General features: G+C 46.3%; 2 protein-coding genes and 1 long non-coding RNA gene across 4 annotated transcripts; 1 reads left to right on the top strand and 2 right to left on the bottom strand.

The window, feature by feature from the left end:
• Positions 1-4,715: 4,715 nt before the first annotated feature.
• On the top strand, positions 4,716-5,993 carry LOC141025470 (uncharacterized). Its single transcript, XR_012186971.1, has 2 exons — positions 4,716-4,936; positions 5,048-5,993. It is a non-coding gene; the product is annotated as an uncharacterized lncRNA (long non-coding RNA).
• On the bottom strand, positions 5,752-10,497 carry LOC109762846 (uncharacterized). Of its 2 annotated transcripts, XR_005759043.3 has the most exons (5): positions 9,303-10,497; positions 8,428-8,547; positions 6,286-6,331; positions 6,127-6,195; positions 5,752-6,047 (listed from the first exon to the last, which is right to left on the bottom strand). XR_005759043.3 is itself a non-coding variant. In XM_040391627.2 (2 exons), the coding sequence occupies exons 1-2, from the start codon at positions 10,462-10,464 to the stop codon at positions 8,459-8,461; spliced, it is 1,251 nt and encodes a 416-aa protein (XP_040247561.1). In that variant the 5' UTR covers positions 10,465-10,497; the 3' UTR covers positions 8,190-8,458. The 2 variants fall into 2 exon arrangements, 1 of the variants encoding a protein (XP_040247561.1); XM_040391627.2 differs by lacking the exons at positions 5,752-6,047; positions 6,127-6,195; positions 6,286-6,331 and having other exon boundaries at positions 8,190-8,547.
• A 9,946-nt stretch (positions 10,498-20,443) lies between these two features.
• On the bottom strand, positions 20,444-21,913 carry LOC141025684 (uncharacterized). The gene is made up of 2 exons (XM_073501595.1): positions 21,095-21,913; positions 20,444-20,911 (listed from the first exon to the last, which is right to left on the bottom strand). Exons 1-2 carry the CDS (start codon positions 21,911-21,913, stop codon positions 20,444-20,446), a joined length of 1,287 nt encoding a protein of 428 aa, XP_073357696.1.
• Positions 21,914-23,288: the final 1,375 nt, after the last annotated feature.

Below are 23,288 nucleotides of genomic sequence, written 5' to 3'. Positions count from 1 at the left end.
TTCATTTACTGATTTGAAAGGTGTTACAAAATCCTTAAACCCGACCAGAAACGCGCCAGAAAGAGTGGAGGTACCAATAAAAACCACTCAACTCCCTATTCCTAAAAAGAGGGGGAGTAGTACGGCCTCTGACCCGGAGCATGCTTCTAGCAAGCAGCAAAGGAAATCGAGGAGAAAAACCTCGGAGTCAGTAAATGCAGGTCAACTCAACGTTGACAAACACCTGATGCGTAGTATACACCCAGTGGAAGGGCAACCTCCACAACCCAGTTCCAGTATGCACAAACTGACTGGGACATCGGAACACCCAGACTCGATCGTATTGGGAAATCACGAAGAGTCACTAGGGGTGCAGGAAATTTCCATCAACTATGTTGATTCTGGAGAATCATTTGACCGTAAGACTACGATTGTCGACATATATTTTGCTGAAAAGATTGCAGATACCCTTCTCACTGATCATGATCCAAGGTCTATCGTTGAGTGCCAAAAGCGCTCCGACTCGCCTAAATGGAAGGATGCAATCCAAGCAGAAATTGCCTCGCTTAACAAAAGAAAGGTGTTCACTGAAGCAATACCTACACCTCCCAGTGTTTTCCCTGTGGGATTCAAATGGGTTTTTCTCCGGAAACGGAATGAGAACAATGAGGTGGTGAGATATAAAGCAAGGCTCGTAGCACAAGGTTTCACGCAAAAACCCGACATTGATTTCACTGAAACATATTCTCCAGTAATGAGTGCAACCACTTTCCGATATCTTATATCCTTGGCAGTGCAAAATCATCTATCTATGCAGTTGATGGACGTCATGACCGCATACCTTTACGGGTCACTAGATTCGGACATATATATGAAGGTTCCTGATGGAATCTCTGTCCCGAATAAAAATGCAGAACGCAACATGTATTGTGTAAAGCTGAATAAGTCATTATATGGCTTAAGGCAGTCGGGACGGATGTGGTACAACCGACTCAGTGAATTCCTTCTTAAAAAAGGTTACTCCAATAGTGTTGATTGCCCATGTGTTTTCATCAAGAAGTCCTCTACAAGATTTTGCATCATTTATGTGTATGTTGACGATCTCAACATCATCGGCAGCACACCAGACATTGATGAAGCACGCAATCACCTAAAGATGGAATTTGAGATGAAAGATTTGGGTAAAACCAAATTTTGCTTAGGTATTCAACTTGAGCATCTTCCCTCAGAAATCATGGTACACCAATCTGCCTATATTCAGAAAATATTGGAGAAATTCAATATGGACAAGTCCTATCCATCTAAAACTCCCATGGTGGTTCGATCTCTAGACATAGAGAAAGATCCGTTCAGACCAAGGGATGATGGAGAAGGGGTGTTGGGACCTAAAGTTCCATACCTTAGTGCTGTTGGAGCGCTTATGTATCTTGCAAATTGCACAAGATCTGATATTGCATTTGCAGTGAATCTACTTGCTAGACATAGCGCAGGTCCCACCAAACGTCATTGGTCTGGAGTGAAGAATATCTTTCGATATCTCCAAGGCACAAAGAATCTTGGCCTATTTTTCCAGTTCCAGAAAAATCAGGACTCTGATATGATTGGATATGCAGATGCCGGTTATTTGTCTGATCCCCATAATGCCAGATCTCAGACCGGCTTCGTGTTCCTACATGGTGGCACTGCTATATCATGGAAGTCTTCGAAACAGACTCTGGTGGCAACATCTACCAATCATTCTGAAATAATTTCATTATTTGAAGCAACATGTGAATGTGTATGGCTTCGCAGAATGATAAACCACATACAACAGTCATGTGGAATGGGTTCGATAAAATCACCTACCATTATCTATGAAGATAATGCGGCCTGTGTTGCGCAAATGCAAACAGGATACATAAGAGTAATATCACCAAGCATATTTCTCCTAAATGGTTTTTCCCCCATAATCTTCAAAAAAGCGGGGAAATAAGCATTCTGCAAGTCAAATCATGCGACAACCTTGCTGATTTATTTACCAAGTCTCTACCAAATTCTACATTCCAGAAATGTGTTCATGGAATTGGTATGCGAAGACTTAGGGACTTGCAGGTGTCAAGGGGAGTCTCTTCTTGAGATATCCTCATTTTAATGACATCACATTATGCTATCGTTCTTTGTTAGTATATGTTTCAGGATCTCATCAAAGATTTTATGAAGAACTTTTGAAGGAGAATCTTTTGAGATGATAGAGCTTCCCGGACAATCATGAAGATGATCTACATGGTCAAGCGTAGATTAGGGGGAGTGTTAAAACTAATTCTGTAATTAGGGGAAAATCTCCCCTTACCCAAACCGTCGTTTCCACAACCGACGCCTCCCTTCGATCTCCTGGAACCGACGCCCCCTCGAGGGATCGTCGTGTCTCTTCGGGACATATAAAAGGGGGCCTGTAACCATCGATCAATTGATTCGATCATTCTAATTCAAAACACTGATAACTTCAACCATCTCAAGCAAAACAAACTGCTAAGCTTCAACCCTTCCATTTGGCGATGGCCTCCCATGCAATTATTTTCTTCTTTTTTCAAGCATGCAAGACTGCATGTCATATGCAAACTCATACAGAGTTATTGCTTGTACCACAAGATACATGGTAAGAAACCAAGTAAATCCCAAAAAATGAGTTTCAAGGAAACAACAAAATGCACTGCCTTAATTATATCCAAGAAAATGACATAAACATAAAAAAGATATAACAGGATCAGAAAAGTGGCAAAAATGAGTTTGACAGTCTTTGTTGGTCAAAAAAGGCTATCAGCAAAATGGCAATTTGGGAGCTACTAGAAGCAAACAATAGAGGCCGTACTTCACCAAAGTAGGTAATATTACGTAGTACAGTTAATCAAATATAAAGACAATTCAAACATGGCTTTTAAAGCAACAAAACAATGGAGAAATAGCAAAATTAGCCAGATTAACCAAACAGAGGTGACGATTCTTGCGATTCACGTTCTTACAGCAAAATCAGCTGATAGTCTGAAAACATTCTGCAGATTAAACTGTTAGAAATCCATATAATGAAACTTAGCTAACTGAATTTAATCTTCAAAAAAAAATAGAGGCATGGATATTATTGAGAGCATTCTTATTTGTAAATACTAGATAGCATTCAGGGAGAAAATATATGCTAAGCTTCAAACCAACCAACCTATAGAGTGAGGGGATAAAATTTCCATAGCCCACTGATTAACTCTACAAGAGCTATTCACAAAAGATGCATCTGACTGCAAAACTCTAAACAGAATAATAGCAACATAACCAAAGATTAATGCATGATTGTGTGCACAAAGCAAAAGGTCAAATGAATGCACGCCAGTGATAAGTTTATTACTTTGCCACTGCCAAAATCCAGTGCAAAATGGAACTACAAAACAGGGAAGGAAGACACCAAAAGGGGGAAAAACAAAAGGAGGAACAGTAGCACAAAGGAACAACTCAACAATAATGGTTTCCTAGAGGACAAAACGGACCATCTCTACTTACCAAAAAAAGAGTAAGGTTTCCTATCCCGTCAAAAAACTTTTTGCTCGTTCCTTTCGTCCGCCTCTTCCGTTTCACATCCTGCCTCGTGCCGCTCCTCTCCCCCACTCGGTTTTCTAGATGGCAAAAGAACCCGCGCAAGGAAAAAAAAGTCCAGCAGAATCCATCGCCCACCTCTCATCTTTCCATCCCACACCACTCGTCAACCCTAAATACCCTTACCCTGTTCTCCGCCGCCACGCCTACCGCTCCCGGACATCCGCTGCAGCCAGCCGCCACCCCACACCTCAACACCTCCTTCCTCTCCTCGACTCGCTGGTGCCACTTCGATGTCCGAGCTACCCAAAAGCGCGCTGCGCGACACCGCCACCCCCCGGTTCCTTACATTGACCTCCTCGCCCGCTGGCTCTGCCTTCGCATCAGTCTGCTAAGTCATTGACCCAAAGAGGCCGACGGGGCACCGGCCGATTGGCGTCGGGGGCTCATGATCCGGCGCCGCAAGCAAAAGATTTGATTCTTCTATGTTCGATTCAGAGCCCCTCCTCTGAATTCTTTTGATGCTCTTATGACATGCGCCACTCTGGGGATCTCGCAGATCTCGACCTCGACGAACTCCACCTATGCGAAGGCGGCGCCAAGACCGGCAGCAGCAAGTACGGGCTTGCTCCTCTGCAAGGTAGACGGCCTCAACCTCTCCTTTGTTTTGACATTTTCCTGTGCACTGCATGGGATAAACTGACTACCAATTTGATGTAATTGGAAGAACACTGAATTTCTTATTGTATATATTAAACAACTAAATTTGTAATTGCCATAACTAAACGATTTGGACACAGATTTTATGCAGTTGGTACTTTGCATCTCTCAGTCTGGTGACACTTTAGTATTCTTATGCCTTTGTGCAGATCATGGAAGGAGGTAATCTGGTTTTTGGCAGTGAAGTTTTAACTGAAGAAAGAATGGACAGAGGAAACACAACAAAGTGAAAGTTAAAGCGAAAAACAGTTTTCATGACAAACTCTCTCTGCCCAGTCTCCCAGCCATCCATGCATGCTGCACATTAGTCATCTAGAAAAGTCACTGAATACTGCATGGTCACTAGAGAAATTATGCTGCTGAAATGGTCAGTATACTACATTCAGAGAAACATCACTGGCATTTTTGTTAAGAGGGAATGATCCAAAGTGGACAAAATTGCATCAATGCATTTCTCATCAGAAACAAAATTGCCAACTACTTGGCCATTAGCTTCCAAAATTGGACATGAGCTTTAGTAATTGAATTGGCACAATATGTCTCAATTCTATTTGTTTTGCAGATTGGGAGGATAGAAGGTAAAGAGCCCTTTTTTTCTCTTCTGTGGGGTTGCAATTTATTCCTTGCATATCATTTTGTTGCTAGCAACCTAATGTTTGCCTGTTGTAGGACCAAGCAGGTTGGGGAAATAATTAAATTAGGATTAATTTGTGCTGCACTTTCCAATTTATTCCTTGCATATCATTTTGTTGCTAGCAACCTAATGTTTGCCTGTTGTAGGACCAAGCAGGTTGGGGAAATAATTAAATTAGGATTAATTTGTGCTGCACTTTCCCACAACTGATATTCCAGAATTAGGTTATCACTTAACATTTGCTTATTGCATCAGTTAGTATGCAGTCACATTAACAATAAATAGATGGTAAATCAAGGTTCACATTAACAATAAAGGTAAATCATGGTTGTTATGTAAAAAACTAACTAAAATTTTAGTGGTACATTTTGTATGCCTCCGTTGCAAGATGCAACGCACGGGCAATTACCTAGTATAGGGGAAAATGGATACCACAAACAACCAAAAAAAACAACCAAGTCTACACCAATGTTTACCTAAAATGCATGGATAAACAAATAGTGGCCTAAACTATTGATGTGAGATGGAAAACCGATCATGAAGTCCAGCGTATTGATGCACATCATGCATCTACTGAATCAAGGAAACTGCAGCAAATAAAGCACCAAATCCAGAAATGTATAATTAAAGTACATGTAAGAAAAGAAGCAAACAGGCTGATTGGTAAAAGCAGAGCGCAAGATCTCAGTTCATAAAAGTATTTCAATCAAGGATCAAGTAAATATTTTGTAGTAGCACACTATGCATCTGCCAAAGAACAAAAAGTTATGGTCCAAAAAAGGCAACGCAAATATTCGCACAAGGAAAATCTGATGAATAGTAGCATTCTTTAGTTTTTACTAATATTATGCCACCACGTCTAAAACTGGCTAATAAACATCCTTTTATTTTACTGATATGTATTGCTGTCGTACAAATAGGGAGCAATGAGATGAACTTTTGTTGAAAGCAAGGTGCCAACTCACAATTACGATTTCTATCAGCCTACACTCCTTTGTTTTTTCTTCATTGTGTCAAATGACCATGACAGTACACTCATTTTTAGGAAGCTACAAACAGATCATAATAACAATGCTTACCTGTCCCCTGTACTTACCTGCCTCCTGTTCTATGATTCAACTCGTACCACCAAGTGCTGTTAAGAGACCAAATCCAACTGAAAATGACAGTTAATTAGACGCAGTTTCGAGCCGCTGGCCATGTGAATCAAAACATACTGGGAGCGTTTTACTTACATTTTCATTTTACACTTTCTATGGTCTTCATATACAAGAATTTAAAAATCCTATAAACAACATATGCCTCTGCAATTGATGAAGTTTCATACGATTAATGGTGATACAAACTATGCCCAACTGAAACATATGAAGGAAGCAATTCAAAAATATATATACCTGCTGCAGATGCAAATCCTACTGATCAACTAAATCATGCGACCACCTGCACCAAGCATAAAACAAAAAAAGATTTGTATTAAAAGCTATTCCAATTTATATTTTAGTTCTGCAACACAGATGTATGCAATTGTGATTCATGCCGCTAGCCGACAAACTAACAAGAGCTTCATATTCTCAAAGATCGTAGAGGAAAAAAAATAAAGGTAGAACACATCACAGCTGAGATTTCAACAATTTTAACAGGATGTTATTGGACGCACTAACTATGCCATGGGTCATCAGAAACCATATCAAGATCTTTCCTTAAAACGTAGCTGTAATTGAAGTAGCAAGCCTGCTTCATTCTAATCATCTAATGGCCAAATTATAGATGGGTAACATTTATGAACAAAATATTGCTGCACGGAACAGGAAAATATTTAAATGGCTTTGTGAACTGGTGCTTCACCATCGCCCATCACTGTAAATGTGGCTAGTGTTGCCTTGATCCCCACAAAAGAGGCTGACACGGATGGTTACACGCTGTGAGCCCCTTTCCATCACCAGATCTACCATGACTGTCACTATTACAGGCGCAGTTGCTCGAAAGAAAAAACACTGGATGCCACAATGGGAAGGGAAAGGAGGGGCACAAAGTTGGAAGGAGAGGGGCAGCATTATTATTCACCATTTTTGTAGGCTTTGATCGCTCGCTTGATTAGTTCTTACCGTGGGAAGGAGCACCAAGCTGCCGTGCAGGCCCAGCAGTAGCTAAGGCCCAGTGGCAGGCATTAGGAAGCTTAACAAGAGAAGATATGGTTGTGCGGAAAAGCAAATGCAAATAAGCTAAGCTAAACAAGGAGGTGGTTGGACATGAGGATATGACCCATTGGATAATGGGCCAGCAACAGTTTCAGGAGATGGTTGGACATGAGAACATGACCTATTGGATAATGGGCCCAGCGATAGTGTCTGTCTTCTCAACCCGACCGCGTGCATGAAGCGGCATTCCTACCAAACCTAATTCTGTGCCTCGTGACTAATCCGGTACAGTGGATGAAAAGCCTCTCTGAGAAGGATATGACCCATTGGAGAATGGGCCCAGCAACAGTTTCAGGAGATGGTTGGACATGAGGACATCACCTATTGGATAATGGGCCCAGCAATAGTGTATGTCTTCTTGACCCGGCCGCGTGCATGAAGCGGCATTGCTACCAAACCTAATTCTGTGCCTCGTGACTAATCCGGTACAGTCGATGAAAAGCCTCTCTGAGAAGGAGAATGGGGGTGAGGGCCATGGTGAAAAAGATGTCGAGCACAGGACACAAACAAAACCCGCCCGCTGCCAGCAGGACCAACGAGAATGGAGGCCCCGCTGGCAGAGAAGCAGCGACTAAATGACCGAAGTCTATGAGCTTCGATGAAAACAAGCGGACAACACAGTAAGGAAAGAAACAACTACCAGATGGAACGACACATGACCGCCACCTATCTCCGCCCGAGTAGTCTAGGACCATTTATTAAAAACATTCATATTGTACTACATGTGGTGGGATTGCATTTGCATGCTCAATATCATAAGGGATAGACCTGTTCAGACTTCCGAGTAAACATCCTTCTTTTTTACTGTGGCAGCACAGTAGTTATTGACCTAAGACCTATCTAGGGAAAGGCCTAATTTTGCTTCCTCGACTATTGCATTGGTTCAATTTACCCCCAAGCTCAAACCATTCAGAAGTTGCATCCTCAGCCCTCAACTATTGAAACTACGCTTGTAAAACAAGAAGAAAAAAGTGCAGAGATCAACACATGGCTTCAGAATTCAATTCAGGACCCCAACACCCAGGAGTCGACTTCATCTTATGATACGGATAGCACAGGAAATGATGCTCTATCTCCTACAAGCGGCAGCCAGCATCAACTACTGTAGCATCATTTACGATATTAATCATAAGGTGTTATATGGGCAAAACAGTTGACTGGGTTGAACAAGTAAAATAAAGAGACAGCTGACAAAGTGACAACGCTCTCTCACACAGCAAAACACAGGGTGTCCCTTGGTCCGAGTCTTTCATCTCATTGCACCAACCAAGTCATAAAAAATATGCAGATCATACGAAACTGAAGGTTGACGAGATGCATGACAATATATGGTTTTACCCCGCAGCTGTGGAATGGCTGGACCAGTACTTCACTGCTGTGGTGGCACAATGGCTGGAATTGTACTTCGCTGCTGTGGTGGCTCAATGGCTGGAGCGGTACTTGACGCTCTGACAGTACCTGTGGCAACCAACCTCATTAGTGATGATTGCACGAGCCATAACTCAGAAGGATCAGGAAAAATTAACTTCAGTACTTCACTACCAAAGGGATTAATGATTAAACCTTTGAAGTCACTCCGCCAAGATTAGGTAAAATAGCTCGACAAACTCGGTGATTGAATACCCAATTAAGGCTCAAACCCATCCTAACATCGCCAACATATGAAATGATCATAGAACGCAACATTCTTTTTAAATAAGATCGCAGCTTCTGGCTATTCCAAAATCACCAGATTCCCAAGTATGATCAAACATAATAATAAAGAGTTATCTATTTGAACCTTTGGAAGCTGCTAACAATTCTCTCAAAAATTGAAGTACTGCAAGTAGCCAAGATATCGGCCTCACAGCCTTGGTTTTTTTCGTAAACAAGAATCATCTTGACATCTACATAAAATTCTAAGACCCATTGTTGCAACAGAATGATCAGATTATTACGAATTGTCAACAATTCTTTAGTTAATTTATTGATTTTGTGACCAATTGTTGCAACAGAATAATGAGATTGTTCTGAGCAATCTGCATGCCTACTTTGCTTCAGAGCAAAAGGGAGAACAACAACAGAGGATAAGAACAGATGGGAAATATAAATACAAAAAATGTCAAGATGATAGAATAGCAATGGACACCTCAACTTAGGGGAATATGAGAGGTGACACCTCAACCATTGAACAATTTTCATGAGCTAATGAACATACGAAGAATTTTTATTACCTGCAGTATAGAAGTATGCGAACGGATGGTAGGAATACTCCAAAAAACTTTGATTAAGATTCGTCCACTCCATTGACTCAAGTTGAAGCATGAAGCTGTAGGCGGCCACACCCCCACCGAAGGACACTGTTAGAAGAAGCGCATCACCATCCTCAGAGTACCCTACTATAGTCAGCATAGCATACTGGAGCATACTATGCATGCGAGCCGTCTTTCGCAGCACCCATATGGCAGTACCATGACTATTGACCATGCGTTCCCAGATTTGGAACCTCGGGTACCAACATACGGCGAGGCCAACACCGCCATGCTCTCCCCTGATGATCCGGATGCTGCAACTGGGAATGTGATTAAAAATAGGCCTCTTGATCACAGATAGTGTCTGGCTATCCAAATCGAACTTGAGTATGCCATCATCCTCGTGCTGACACTTTTTGAGCCACCAGTAAAGAGCATTGCCGACGAGGGTGGAGGGGAAGCTGCTAACAACACATGGTTCCGCCATTACGACAAGATCTCCCCACTCACCGGTGTCTGAGGAGTATACCCGGGCTAGGACCGGGTGTCCCACTCTGGTGGCCACCAGAACCACCTTGAAGGGGCCCGAGTGGCAGTCTCCGTGCACGTGGCCCTGCTCGTCGCCGGCAGCGCAGAGCACGGCTCCGTTGGCGACGGCGTACTCGCCGTCGACGAAATCCGGAGGAATCACCACGCCGCGGAGGCCGCGGCGGCCGCCGGCGATAGGGGCGAAAACGAGGAGCAGGGCCAGATCCAGGTTGACCATGAGGACGCGGCCGTGGCGGTACCCGAGCAAGGTCCAGGAACCGAGCACGTGCCAGAACCGCATGGAGAAGCGCTCGCGGGGGATCCGGTCGGGGGCGTCGAGGAGCGGGGTGAACACCAGCTCCCCGTCGCGCTCCTCGAAGACGCCGAGGACGGGGGGCCTCCGGTGGTGGGTGCGGAAGCGGCGGAGGAAGGCGCGGTCCGCGGCGAGGCGCCCCCAGTGCCTGGAGACGGCGGCGGAGCGGACGAGCGAGGAGGGCAGCGGGGGGAGGCGGACGAGGATCTCGCCCAGGACGTCCTCGTCTTCCAGCGGCGCCGCCGCCTGCGGGGGGCCGGGGCGGAGGGCCATCTCGCCGCCGCCGCCGCCCTCGTGACTCATGTGGGGAAAAGAAACGGAAATGAGGGAGCGGAGTAGGGCTGTAGGGTTACTGGAGGATACGAAGAAGGAAGGAATAAATGGGCTGGGCCTCTAGAGAAAAGCAAGCTCACTCATCCTTGGATTACGGCCCAACACTGATCGTGTTTGTTTACGATAAAAAAACAAAGTATAAGGTTTGTGCTACGCTAAAAAAAGTACAGCTCCTGTGAGGTTCTGCCAAGAAGAGATCTTTGTAAGGTGAGATCTCGTCCGTCACTCAGCGTAATTTTCGAAGAGGCGGTCGCAAGGGTGATTGGATCTCATCCTGGTCCCGTCGCCTGCCACCAGATCTTGTCGCCGGCGTTCAGGCCTCCGTCCTGACTACCTGTGATCCATAACATTTCCTGCTCTCTCATCCATCCCCCCAATCCCTCCCTGACCCTTTCCCATCCACATAGGCCTTCTGTGCAGTTCTAGGGCGCACGGGCATACACCACCTACAAACCCTAGTTTTAGGTCTCTCATGTGAGGAGAGTGGTGGTCTGATCGAGGAGGATGGAGGCAGTGGAGGGGTTGATGAAGGGGTTGAAGTTGTTAGCGGTGGAGAAGAAGCGCTTGAAGATCGGGGAGAAGGGAAGGGACAAGGCTCTAGAGTGGGCACCGGATGTTTCGTAGGTAGTGTGTAAGCTATTTTCAGAGAAGCCAGCACATGCAGGGGCCGTGGGGAGCACGCTGGGGAAATTTTGGTGCCCGACCAAGGGACTAGGCTGCAAGGAATTGGACGAGAATATTTTTCTCTTCACCTTCATGCAGGCCACGGGTTGGAGGAGAGCCCTGGAGGACGGACCCTGGTGGTTCAGTAAGAAGTTGTTGCTAATGGAGAAGTATGATCCTGATAAAACAGTCGATGAGTACGAGTTCAACTTGATCCCCATATGGATTCATGTGTTCGGGATACCACTGAGATCTATGAACAGGGCTATGGGCACTAGTAGAAAACAGGGCTTAGGTCACAGGGCAGTTTTCACATTAGCCCCGGTTCAGTCACGAACCGGGACTAATGTGAGCATTGGTCCCGGTTCATGAGCCTAGGGGGGCGGCCGGGGCCTCGTGGGCATTGGTCCCGGTTCGTATGGACCCTTTGGTCCCGGTTGGTGGTACAAACCGGGACCAATGGGCCACGCTCCTGGCCCACCACCCTTTAGTCCCGGTTCATACCACAAACCGGGACTAAAGGGCTGGTCCTAGTTGCGGCCAGTGTTTAGTCCCACCTCGCCAACCGAAGGGCGCTCACACCAGTTTATAAGCCCGTCCCTCTATGCCTTGTTGAGCTTCTATTAAAGTGAAAATAGATGCCCTTATACAGGAAATGTGACTTAAATTCATAGTAAATTTCATAGAAATTTAGTATGAATTTAGGTTGAATTTTCTCTATAAGTGCATATATGTTCATTTTTTATATTTATAAAATAAATAAACCTTAATAAAATAAATAAAACTAAATAAACCTTAATAAAATAAAATAAAATAAACTATAGTAACTACAATAAATAAACCTTAATTAATTAAGTAAAAAATAGCAGCAAGTAAAATAAATAAAAATAGCAGCAGTAAAATAAATAAAAATAAAATAATTAAAGTAAAAGACATAAGTAATTAGAAATAAAATAAATAAGTTTTTTGTTGTAAGTAGAAAGAAAACCTTTTCAGAGTTCATTTGAAATGCTTTTCAATTTTAGGGTCTTATAGCTCAAAATAATTAGCAAATGCATGAAAAATAACAAATGAAGTCAGAAAGGATTGACAAATGATGATGTGGCTTTGAATGGTGCATTTTGAACACACAAAAAGTCAGGAGTTCAAATAAGTTTTAAAAAATGAAATCCCTTTGTAACAGACGAGTTTCCGGATGAAATCCTGATACTTTGAAAGAGATTGTCCGTTTTGTACACGACGTGCATCCAGTTTTTGCCGTAACCCTCTCAACTTTCTTGCACATGCTATGTGGATGAAATGATGATATCATGCCAACTTTCAACCATTTTAGAGTTCATTTGAAATGCTTTTCAATTTTAGGGTCTTATAGCTCAAAATAATTAGTAAATGCATGAGAAATAACAAATGAAGTCAGAAAGGATTGAAAAATGATGATATGGCTTTGAATGGTGCATTTTGAACACACAAAAAGTCAGGAGTTCAAATAAGTTTTAAAAAATGAAATCCCTTTGTAACAGACGAGTTTCCGTATGAAATCCTGATACTTTGAAAGAGATTGTCCGTTTTGTACACGAAGTGCATCCAATTTTTGCCGTAACCCTCTCAACTTTCTTGCACATGCTATGTGGATGAAATGATGATATCATGCCAACTTTCAACCTTTTCAGAGTTCATTTGAAATGCTTTTCAATTTTAGGGTCTTATAGCTCAAAATAATTAGTAAATGCATGAAAAATAACAAATGAAGTCAGAAAGGATTGAAAAATGATGATGTGGCTTTGAATGGTGCATTTTGAACACACAAAAAGTCAGGAGTTCAAATAAGTTTTAAAAAATGAAATCCCTTTGTAACAGACGAGTTTCCGTATGAAATCCTGATACTTTGAAAGAGATTGTCCGTTTTGTACACGAAGTGCATCCAGTTTTTGCCGTAACCCTCTCAACTTTCTTGCACATGCTATGTGGATGAAATGATGATATCATGCCAACTTTCAACCTTTTCAGAGTTCATTTGAAATGCTTTTCAATTTTGGGGTCTTATAGTTTAAAATAATTAGTAAATGCATGAAAAAATAACAAATGAAGTCAGAAAGGATTGAAAAATGATGATGTGGCTTTGAATGGTGCATTTTGAACACACAAAAAGTTAGGAGTTCAAATTAGGTTTAAAAAATGAAATCCCTTTGTAACACACGAGTTTCCGGATGAAATTTAAACTATTCAAATTTGGAAACTAATGGATTAACAGAAAGTTTATAATTATTCTGAGCTAAAAGCAAAAAGAATAAAAAAATAAAGCAAAAATCAAAAGAAAATAAATAATTCAAAAAACAAAAAAATACTGGAAAAAATAAAAAAATGCCGCCTAATGGGCCACACAGCCTGCATACGACTAGAAACCCATCTGCACATGGGCCAGGATGCAGGCCCGCAGGCCCAATAGGCCCAACATGGCAATGACAAAGGTAGGCATGTATAATGCCTGCATATTAGAGAGGAGCTCAGCACCTGAGCTGCAGCGCAGCTTATAAACAGGTGCTGAGCTCTCTCAGCTAGCGAGGTGGGACTAAACTTCCCACCGCACCGCGCCAGCACATTAGTCCCGGTTGGTGGCTCCAACCGGAACCAATGCCCCCCTTTGGTCCCGGTTGCTGCCACCAACCGGGACCAAAGCCCTCTGCTTCCCGCCCTTTGCGCTGGTGAAAAGAGGCCTTTAGTCCCGGTTGGTGGCACCAACCGGGACCAAAGGGTGGGTATTGGTTCCGGTTGGAGCCACCAACCGGGACCAAAGCCTTTGCTATATAAGTAGCACTTTGGAAATTTTCTGATTTCCATCGCCAGTGTCCCCCCGCCCGACGACGCCGCGAGCTCGATCTACGCCGCCAGGCTGCCCCGTCGTCGTCGCCGTCGCCCGTGCCCCCGATCCCACGCCATCGCCCGTCGCCGTCGTCCTCCGCCCCCCGCCGCCGTCGCCGTCGGCCTCCGCCGCGCGCCCCCGAGCCGTCGCCCCGTATACGTCACCGTCGCCGCCCTCCGCCCCCGGCCCGCCGCGGTCGCCGTCGCCCTCCGCCAGCCTGTGAGCGCCGCCCCGATCCCCTCCTCCTCCTCCCTGTAATGGCCGCCGCCGCTGCCGCCGCGCCCCCTAGCTATAGTACTGTACGTAGTTTAATTTAGATTTGTAATTTAGTTGTATTAATTTGGATGTGTAGTTAGATGTGTAGTTAATTTAGTTGTTGTAATTTAGATGTGTAGTTTAGATTTTTCATATTTAGAAGTCATTTATGTATGTTCATATTTAGAAGAAAAAAGAAGGAGAGAAAAAAGGAAAATAAGAAGAGGAAGAAGGACAAGAAGAAGAAGAATAAGAAGAAGAGGAGAGGAAGTAGAGGAGAGGAAGAAGAGGAGAGGAAGTTGGAGGGCAGGTTCGACAATACCTGGCAGGTTCTTCAGGGATCTCACTGGAGCTATGATCCTGTGATGGTTCCGTCCCTTTGGGTGTCCACCGCCCGCGCCGATACCCGTCGGGCGCTACTGTTCTAGCTGTACTAGCGATGCTATATGTATGATAGTATTCGAGGTGTATTAGTGATAATATTCGGCGATGTACGGATGCATGGAGATGATGTAGTTTTGCTTATAATTGAATGCATCCTAATTTGAATACTACTTTATTTTGTGATTTGATTTTGCTTATTGAATGCTCAAAGTGGAAAACTACTCCGATCCTACTTTGAATGCTAAAATTGGAGAGCACTATGATTAGTTGATAGCTTATAGGGTTTTTGTTTTCGCAGAAATCTAGGAGCCCCCCCGGCCCCTCCATCATCCCCGCCGTCGTCCCCGTCACCGCCCCCTCCGACATCGAGGTGAGACCAGCCAAATCCTCTTTTAGAAAGATAATTAAACGATATTTCGGGTTGACTGTAAGTCTGTCGAGTCTCCACCATATATGAGAGGACGAAGAATCCCGACTGTTGTCGTGGGGGTAGCTTCTCCTTCGTTCCCGTGTGCTAGACAATTTGGTGTAATGCACTCGAGAACGAAAGGAGGAGCTACCATCACCGACGGTCGCAAATGTCAGAGAGGAATCAGTGAGGGAGAGTTCCACCATATATATATGAGAGGACGAAGAATCCCGACTGTTGTCGTGGGGGTCGCTTCTCCTTTGTTCCCGTGTGCTAGCTAGACATTTTGGTGTAATGCACACGGGGACAAAGGGAGGAGCGACCATCACCAACGGTCGAATGTATACACCACGTGAGCTGAGAGTTTTTAAGAAAAGACTCGACAAACCGATAGTCAACCCGTGATGAATAATAATGATCTAACTTAGGTTTTTTAGTACATATATTTAATTGTAGATGTTTAATATTTGAATTATATATGAACATAGGAAATGTCGTACTCGGACGACGAAAGTCTCCCGGGGGAGTGCGACTGGTGCCACGACGACCGAGCTCAGTGCGACAGGCCTCACCTGGACAAAGATCGGCGCTTCAGTATTAAGCTGGAGGAGACGTTCGATGTTGAAACGGTACGCAACGACGACAAGTGTTATTTTTTCGTACTTAAGCACGACTTCAACTATTTCAACGTGTACTTTTCATCTTTTACAATTCGGCTAGCTTATCCCATGCCATGCAAGACGCTACGTCTTGGAGAGGATGGGTTTTGAAGACCATGAAAGTATGGAAACAAAGAAAATTCACCTAAGGACCCATCATGATATAGATTTTGAAGTAAAGTTGTATAATTCTGAGAGCGTAACCCATTTTGGTTGCAAAAATTGGGAAGCATTTTGTAAGATGTATGGTTTTGATGAGGGTATGCTTGTCACCATGGATCTTGGTGATCCTGACATCGAGCAAGACAATATGGACATTTGGGTCCTTGTTGATACGCCTCCAATTCTACCGCTATGTGAGTTTCTCAAACATAGTTATTAGCTAATTTATATTGTTCATTTCAAAATAGTTGACAGCTTATTTTCATTGACAGCTTATTTTGATTGTTCAAACAATGTGCGGAACATGGTAGACAGAACCTAAGTTAACTTATAAGGAGAAAACTCATCTGGTCGGATTTTGTACTGATATTGAGAATTACAATATCTACAATCAAACTCCTCATCATTATGGTCCTCCATACGTGCCACTAGTGCACGTGTTGAACTACGGTAACTACTATGGAGATACCCTGGTAAGATTTCTTACTATTACGACATCCGTGCATATTTTGCATAGTTCTAAAACTAGTGCATTATCATTGCTAACTATGAAGTTATTACTATGTTTTTCAACAGATAATCCCAGAGGATTGTGTGCCTCATTTGATGTATCAGAATGGTAGGCTTGATGTTTTGAATATACAACCAGGTCATCCTACGAATCTCAACTGTCCATACCGGATTTCTAAAAGAAGTGGAGACATGCAAATCAAAGAATGGAAAAAATGTATGGACAGTCGCAAGGAGCTTCTTGGAAGCAAAAGGAAGCGAGGCGCAAGAATTGGAGACAGGATGATCTCCATTCTCCATAATGGAGAGTCAGGGTCTATATTGTTTTATGCTATTTTACCTTAAAGAGGGTATTTCGGTCCTACCTAATACTGATGATCATGTGCTAAGAACAATTAAGTAGGGTTGGTTCGATGACTGTGAGGATGATGATCGTATGACTTGTTATTAATAACGAGTAGAAGTTGTATGATGATGATTAGTAGGACTTGTTATTATATATGATGATGCATGATGCGTGCATGAAGAGTTATTATATATCAGCGGGTGAAATGAATATGGATTGGATTGAAGTGAAGGCAACATGCATGTGGTGCGTGTCGAAAGTAGTACAATCCAAACTTGATCAAGTCCGGATTAGTATTACTTTCGACATGCACCACATGTTGCCTTCACTTCAATCTAAGCCATGTTTAGGCATAGCAGTACGTAGCGTTGGTAAACCAAGCACGGAGATATAAGAGAGGACACTTCTCTCTAATAGCTACCTAATAACAACCTAAATTAACCCTCCAAAACCCCCACCCCCCTTTCAAAAAAAACAAAAACCTCAGCTCCTGCCAGGTGCTGATGCGTGGATGCCTATTGGTCCCGGTTGATGGCACCAATTGGGACCAAAGGCCCTCCTGCCTGGGCTCCCCGCACCGGCCACGTGGACGGCCTTTAGTCCCGGTTCGTGTAAGAACCGGGACTAAAGGGCTAGGGCATTAGTAACGACCCTTTAGTCCCGGTTCCTGAACCGGGACTAAAGGCCCTTATGAACCGGGGTAAAAGCCCCTTTTCCTACTAGTGGGGAGAGCTCATAGGGAGAGATTTTCAAGGGGTTCTAGATGTGGATGTTGGTCGTGATGGCAGAGCCGTGGGTAAATTCCTTTGGGTTAAAGTGAAGTTGGATATTAACGAGCCACTCATGAGGGGATTCACACTTGACAGGAATAAGGAAGGACCCAAGGATGGGGAGATGAGCGAGTCAGGCGACAAAAAGAAGAAGTTGCTTTGGTGCCGATTTGAGTACGAACATATGCCGGACTTCTGCTACACTTGTGGCATCATAGACCATTGATACGTCTTTAACGTATCTATAATTTTTTATTGTTCCATGCTATTATATTATCAATCTTGTATGTTTTATTTTCCTAGTTCAAACCAGAAAAAAAAGACGTAATCGAGAAAAAAAATCTTGTGTTAGACGTCCGCGGTGTGGACCCACGCCAGATAGGACGGTGCCATCCGCGAGAGCGGGCCGTGGTTCTGGATGAGGCCGTCGGAGGGATCAAAGAGCCGGTCCGACGACGCGGTGGCGGCGGCGGCCATGCATCGACGGAGATCGAACAAATTGATCGGAGGCCAGATCTGGATCGATCACGATATATATTCGCACTGGACGGACATGTTTTTTTTTGAGCAACTAGACGGACACGTAAAACTGAGTCAGTATCGGTACAGCCAGTGGACACATGAGCCACGACCCACACACAAGTGGGCACTCCTGCCTCCCCCTCCGGCCATGAGCACGCCGGGTCTGGAGGACAGCGACCACGCCGGAGAATATTACGATGACCAGTACCTCGTGTTCGACCCTGTCGTGTCGCCGCACTACGAGGTATTTTTAGTTAAGTCCGTTCCCTCCGATTCATGGCCTTATGAGCCCCCTCAAATACGAGAAAGAGAATGGCCGCCATCGACATTTATCTTGCTCGTCTTCTCATCGAGGACAAATCGGTGGGAAGAGAGGCCTTTTGCTCGCGATGGGGAGGCCGCAAGGACCATCGGCTACTTGCTGGATGATTTCTCATCCGATCGCCGCTATGCAGCATACTGGCGGGGGGCACTTTACTTTCACCAGCATGATTTCATCCTAAGGTACATGCATGGATGGCTACTCACATCTTAATTAAACACAGCCTTGGCCACATATTGATGTAGAGAGCCTTTAAGCTAACTTTGACAATGGCTTATCTTTTGCAGAATAGGGATTACAAATGATAAATACCAAGTAATTGAGCCACCGAAAGGTTTTTGGTGGGAAGATTATTCGGGCCATAATTTAGGGAAATCAGAGAATGGTGTATATTGTGCACAATTTGATGGCCATGATGGCCTTAGACTTCGAATCTGGCATCTTGAAGAAGCAGGCGATCAGAGAAACTGGATGTTGAAGTGCGACAAGAACATTCGTCCTCTCCTAGCAGATTTCTCTGGGGAACATAGCGATAGTCACTTAGAACATCAATATATACTTGGATTTCATCCGAACAAAGAGATTGTCTTCTTCTTCCACACAACCTCCAAAAGAGTGATATCCTATCATTTCAATAGCTCCCAGATTGAAGACCATGGCTGCTTATCCGCTGACTGCATATGCTTGTCTTTCCCATACACGATGTGTTTGATGGACGAGCTTTCAAGCAACAAACAGTAGCTTAGATAAAATACCATGGGAATTAGTAGCATGTTTTACTTGTTCATGTTCTTTGCACACAATAGTGGTTGATTCATCATTATGACAACCTCTGACTAAATTTATTTTGAAACAACACCGAGAAGTTTTAAAATTGTATAGAAGATGTAAGAATTCTTTTGCTTAAAGTTTTGTACTTTCTTTCCTACAGTTTTGTACTTACTAGTGGTTTCTGAATGAAATTGTTTTACGTAAACTTCTTGCATGCCACATCATCCTCGAACATCACCCGCTTCGACTACTTGGATACCGAATGTTGAATAATACCTGACAATCCTTCCGCACTGCAACCGCATATTCCTGCTAGGATTCAACATTCGGTATTGACTGTCAAGTTGAATCCTCCCGGCTCATACCCGATGAAAACCATCACCTTGCTCCTGTCCGCCAGCTTCGCCAGGTGCGGGCGCGTGTCCTTGACGTGAGCCACGCACCCGAAGACGCGCAGGAAGTGCACGTTGGGTTTGCGACCATGCCACGCCTCAAATGGCGTCTTCCCAGTCAGGCTCCTTGTGTACGACCTGTTCATCGGAAACACGGCAGTGGTGACAGCCTCACCCCAGAAGGAAGCCGGCACGCCCCTGGCCTTGAGCATGCACCTCGCCATGCCCACAACGGTCAGGTTGCGGCGCTCCACCACTCCGTTTTGCTGCGGGGAGTAGGGCGCCGTCAGGTGGCGCTGCACGCCGTGGTCGGCGCAGTACTCCGCGAACGCCGTGCTCGTGAATTCGCCTCCGCGATATGTGCGGAACGTGCGCAGGGAGCGGCGCGACTCGGTCTCCGCGGCGGCCTTGAACCGGCGGATCGCCTCGGCCGCCTCGTCCTTGGAGCGCAGCAAGACGAGCCAAGTGTAACGGCTGTGGTCGTCCACTAGCAAGAGGAAGTAGCGCTTCCTGCCCGGCGTCGCCGGCGAGATCGGCCCGCAGATGTCGCCGTGGACCAGCTGTCCAGCTCTAGTGGTTCCGACGCGCGGAACTTGGCGACCTGAGGGAACGAGGCCCGCCTCTGCTTGCCAGCCAGGCAAGCCTCGCATATGTGCTCCGCGTGGACGATGAGGGGAAGGCCGGTGACCATGCCAGTGCGCGCCATCCTCTCGAGTCCCTGAAAGTGGACGTGGCCGAATCTCTCGTGCCAGCGCCAGCCTGCACCGTCGCACTCGCTCGCCGCGAGACACGCCGGCTTCACAATCTTGAGATGCAGCACATAGAGGCGCTTGGCCAAACGAGTTACCTTGGCGAGCAGATTCTTCTGGCGATCGCGGACTATCATGACGCCATGCTCCACCAGCATCGCGCAACCGACCTCGTCTAGTTGGCCGATGCTGATGATGTTGCTCTTGAGGCGAGGTATCCAGTAGACATTGGTGAGGCCACGGTGGTGACCGCCTGCCACGGCGAACAGCACCGTGCCCGCCCGCGTATGTCCACTAGAGACCCGTCGCCGAACTTGACCGATCCCGTCACGGACTCGTCCAGGTCCGCGAACGCCGACACGTCGCCGGTCATGTGGTTCGACGCCCCAGTGTCGAGGTACCAGGCGGCATCGGTGTCGCCAGGAGACTGCTGCAGTTCCACGCGCGCGCGCTCCTCGTTGAGGAACACCTGCGCCGCCGCGGTCGCGAGGGATGTCTGGGGCGCAGTCAGGTTCAGCTCCGGCCCTGCCGTGCTCCCCTCATCCAGAGTGCAGGCCTGGGCTATCAGAAGGCCCGGCTCATCCTCGTCAGCTTCGGCGAGGTTCGCCTCCTCGTCGCGCTTCTTCTTCCGGCATTCCCGGGCCTAGTGGCCCAGGTTGTTGCAGTAGCGGCACTTGTCGTTCTTGCGGGCGGCGCTGCCAGAAGAGCTCTGGTTCCCGCGCCCGCCTCGGCCACCTCCGCGACCGCGCGAGCGTCCGCCACCGCCGCCACCGCGGCGTCCGCCGCCGCCGGCAGCTTGGTTGCTGCTGCCTCCGGTGGCTCCGGCCTGGTCGATCTTCTGCTGGCGCGCCATCCACTCCTCGTGAGTGAACAGCAGGCTGCTCCCGCCTTGGGCGACCCCGTCCAGCCCGTAGCGTTCCTCCGCCGCTTTCAGCCGGCCGGTGAGCTCCTCGACCGTGAGCTCCGACAGGTCAAGCAGTGTCTCTATGGAGAGAGCCACCTGTGCATAGCGCGGCGGGACGACCCGGAGAAATTTCTCCATGGCCCTTTCTTCCTTCAGATCATCACCAAGAAGAGCTAGGTTATTCATCATACCGGTGAGTCGAAGGGCAAACTCGTCGACGGTCTCCCCGTCCTTGAAACGGATGTCGTCGAACTCGCGGCGGAGGGACTGCGCCTTCGCCTTGCGTACGCGGTCGACTCCAAAACGGATCGTCTTGATGGAGTCCCACACCTCTTTCGCCGTCTCCTTCACGGCAAGCGTCGCCAGCATCTCCGGCGGTACGGCCCGGAGGATTGCCTCCAGCGCCAGGCGGTCGTCACGATAATCGGCATCGTCGTCAGGACACGGGCCGATCTCGATGACGGTCCACAGGCCTCTCGCCTGCAGGATTACCTTCATCAGGAGCGACCACTCCGCGTAGTTCGTCCTCGTCAGGGGAGGGTAGGAGGTGGATCCAGTCGCCTCGCGGAGCGGCCGTGGCATCGCTAGCTCACGGCCGGACGACCTCCCTGAGCCGTCGCCCAGCAGGGGCGCGGGCGTGCCGTCGCCGCCGCCGCTGGTGCCCTTTCCGTCCTTCTTCGCCCCAGCCCCGGTCTTCACCGGCGAGGCGGAACGGGAGCGACTTGGATTGCTCTTTCCCATGACCAAACGCGGCTCTGATGCCAACTGTCAGCACTCCCGGAGTGCCAAGTCGACGAACACACACGCGAGAGAACAGAGCTCTAGATGGACGAAGAACAGAAGTGTGTTTGCGCTGTAAATTTCACAGCTTTTCTGCTCCTTTCTTGCTTCTATTTATTCAGAGTACAGAGGGGAAACTGGGGATCGTGGCCCTTGACTTGGCGCCTACGTGATCCACAACGCTCGTGCCATCCCACGAGCAGATCAACGAGGCGCACGACTCGCTCCAGGCCGTTGCAACCTTCGAGCAAAGCTAGCTAGCAGAAAGGACTGAAAAAACGGGAAAGCTAACCTGACAGAAAAACTAGCTGACTGAACTTTGACAGGACTCGGGGTTTTATTTCAACATACGAGTGGTCATATAGTGTCAGAGCACGCTTGCTTTGATTGTTGGCTGTATGCCGAGTGCCGGTCGTACGCCGAGAGTTTTTTGTATACGCAGTCGGCTTACTTGTGTGGAAGCCGGGTACCTATTTTTTGCCGTGTTTTCTCCAGTCTGTACTCGGCTTAGGTTGATGCAAGCTGAGAACCCGTGTTTTAACATTCGGCTTACACGTTAATAATTGGCAGCCCGTGATTTTTCTGTAGTGACAGGTCCAGCCCCAGCCCCAGCCCCAGCGCCTCCGTCTCCTCGCCTCACCACGACCCGCCTCCACATCATTGTCGACAACGAACAAGGAGTTTGTGTCTTGGGCGTCCCCTGCGAGGACGGGTCTTTGCACGCCTCCAGGGCCAGTCTTTTGTAGTTGAGGCATCGGCACAGCATCCCTCGCTCCCTGGACGACATCAGAATGGGGTGTGCCTGCGTTGCAGAAGGACACACAGTTAGTTAATTTTATTTATGAACAGTTGTGTGCCTGAATTGTCAGATTCATTCACTTGAACAATTTGCTAGCCTACGTTGCCAGCTCCCCGCAAAGCAAGAAGGAGAAGGAGAGAGGGGCAAAAAGGGACAGAAAATAGAGGTAATTTGGTCTTTTTCATGCATCAAACTTTGCGTAAAAAATGTTAAGATGACGAAATACAAATTGAAATCTCAACTCAGGGGCATATAGGTTATAACTCCTATTGACACATTGGCAGTTGCACATCAGCTGACGAACATATGGTCAGTTTCCTGCTTCCCACTAAGAAACGGTCAGGTGTGATGGCTGTTGGAATATTAGGCAAGTTCATGATTAATTCCAGTAAATAATTCATGACTAGAAGAGATACTAGCATGCAATAATCTAGCAAACCAGAAGAACAACAAGACATGCATAACAGCAGCAAACACGTAACAATAGCTGTAGAAACAGACATGAACAGAGGATGTTGGACGTACTGATCGTTAGCT

Source organism: Aegilops tauschii, chromosome 6, assembly GCF_002575655.3.
Source record: "Aegilops tauschii subsp. strangulata cultivar AL8/78 chromosome 6, Aet v6.0, whole genome shotgun sequence".
NCBI lineage: Eukaryota > Viridiplantae > Streptophyta > Magnoliopsida > Poales > Poaceae > Aegilops > Aegilops tauschii.
The sequence above is the reverse complement of the archived record's forward strand: the minus strand, read 5'-3'. Positions and strand labels throughout refer to the sequence as shown.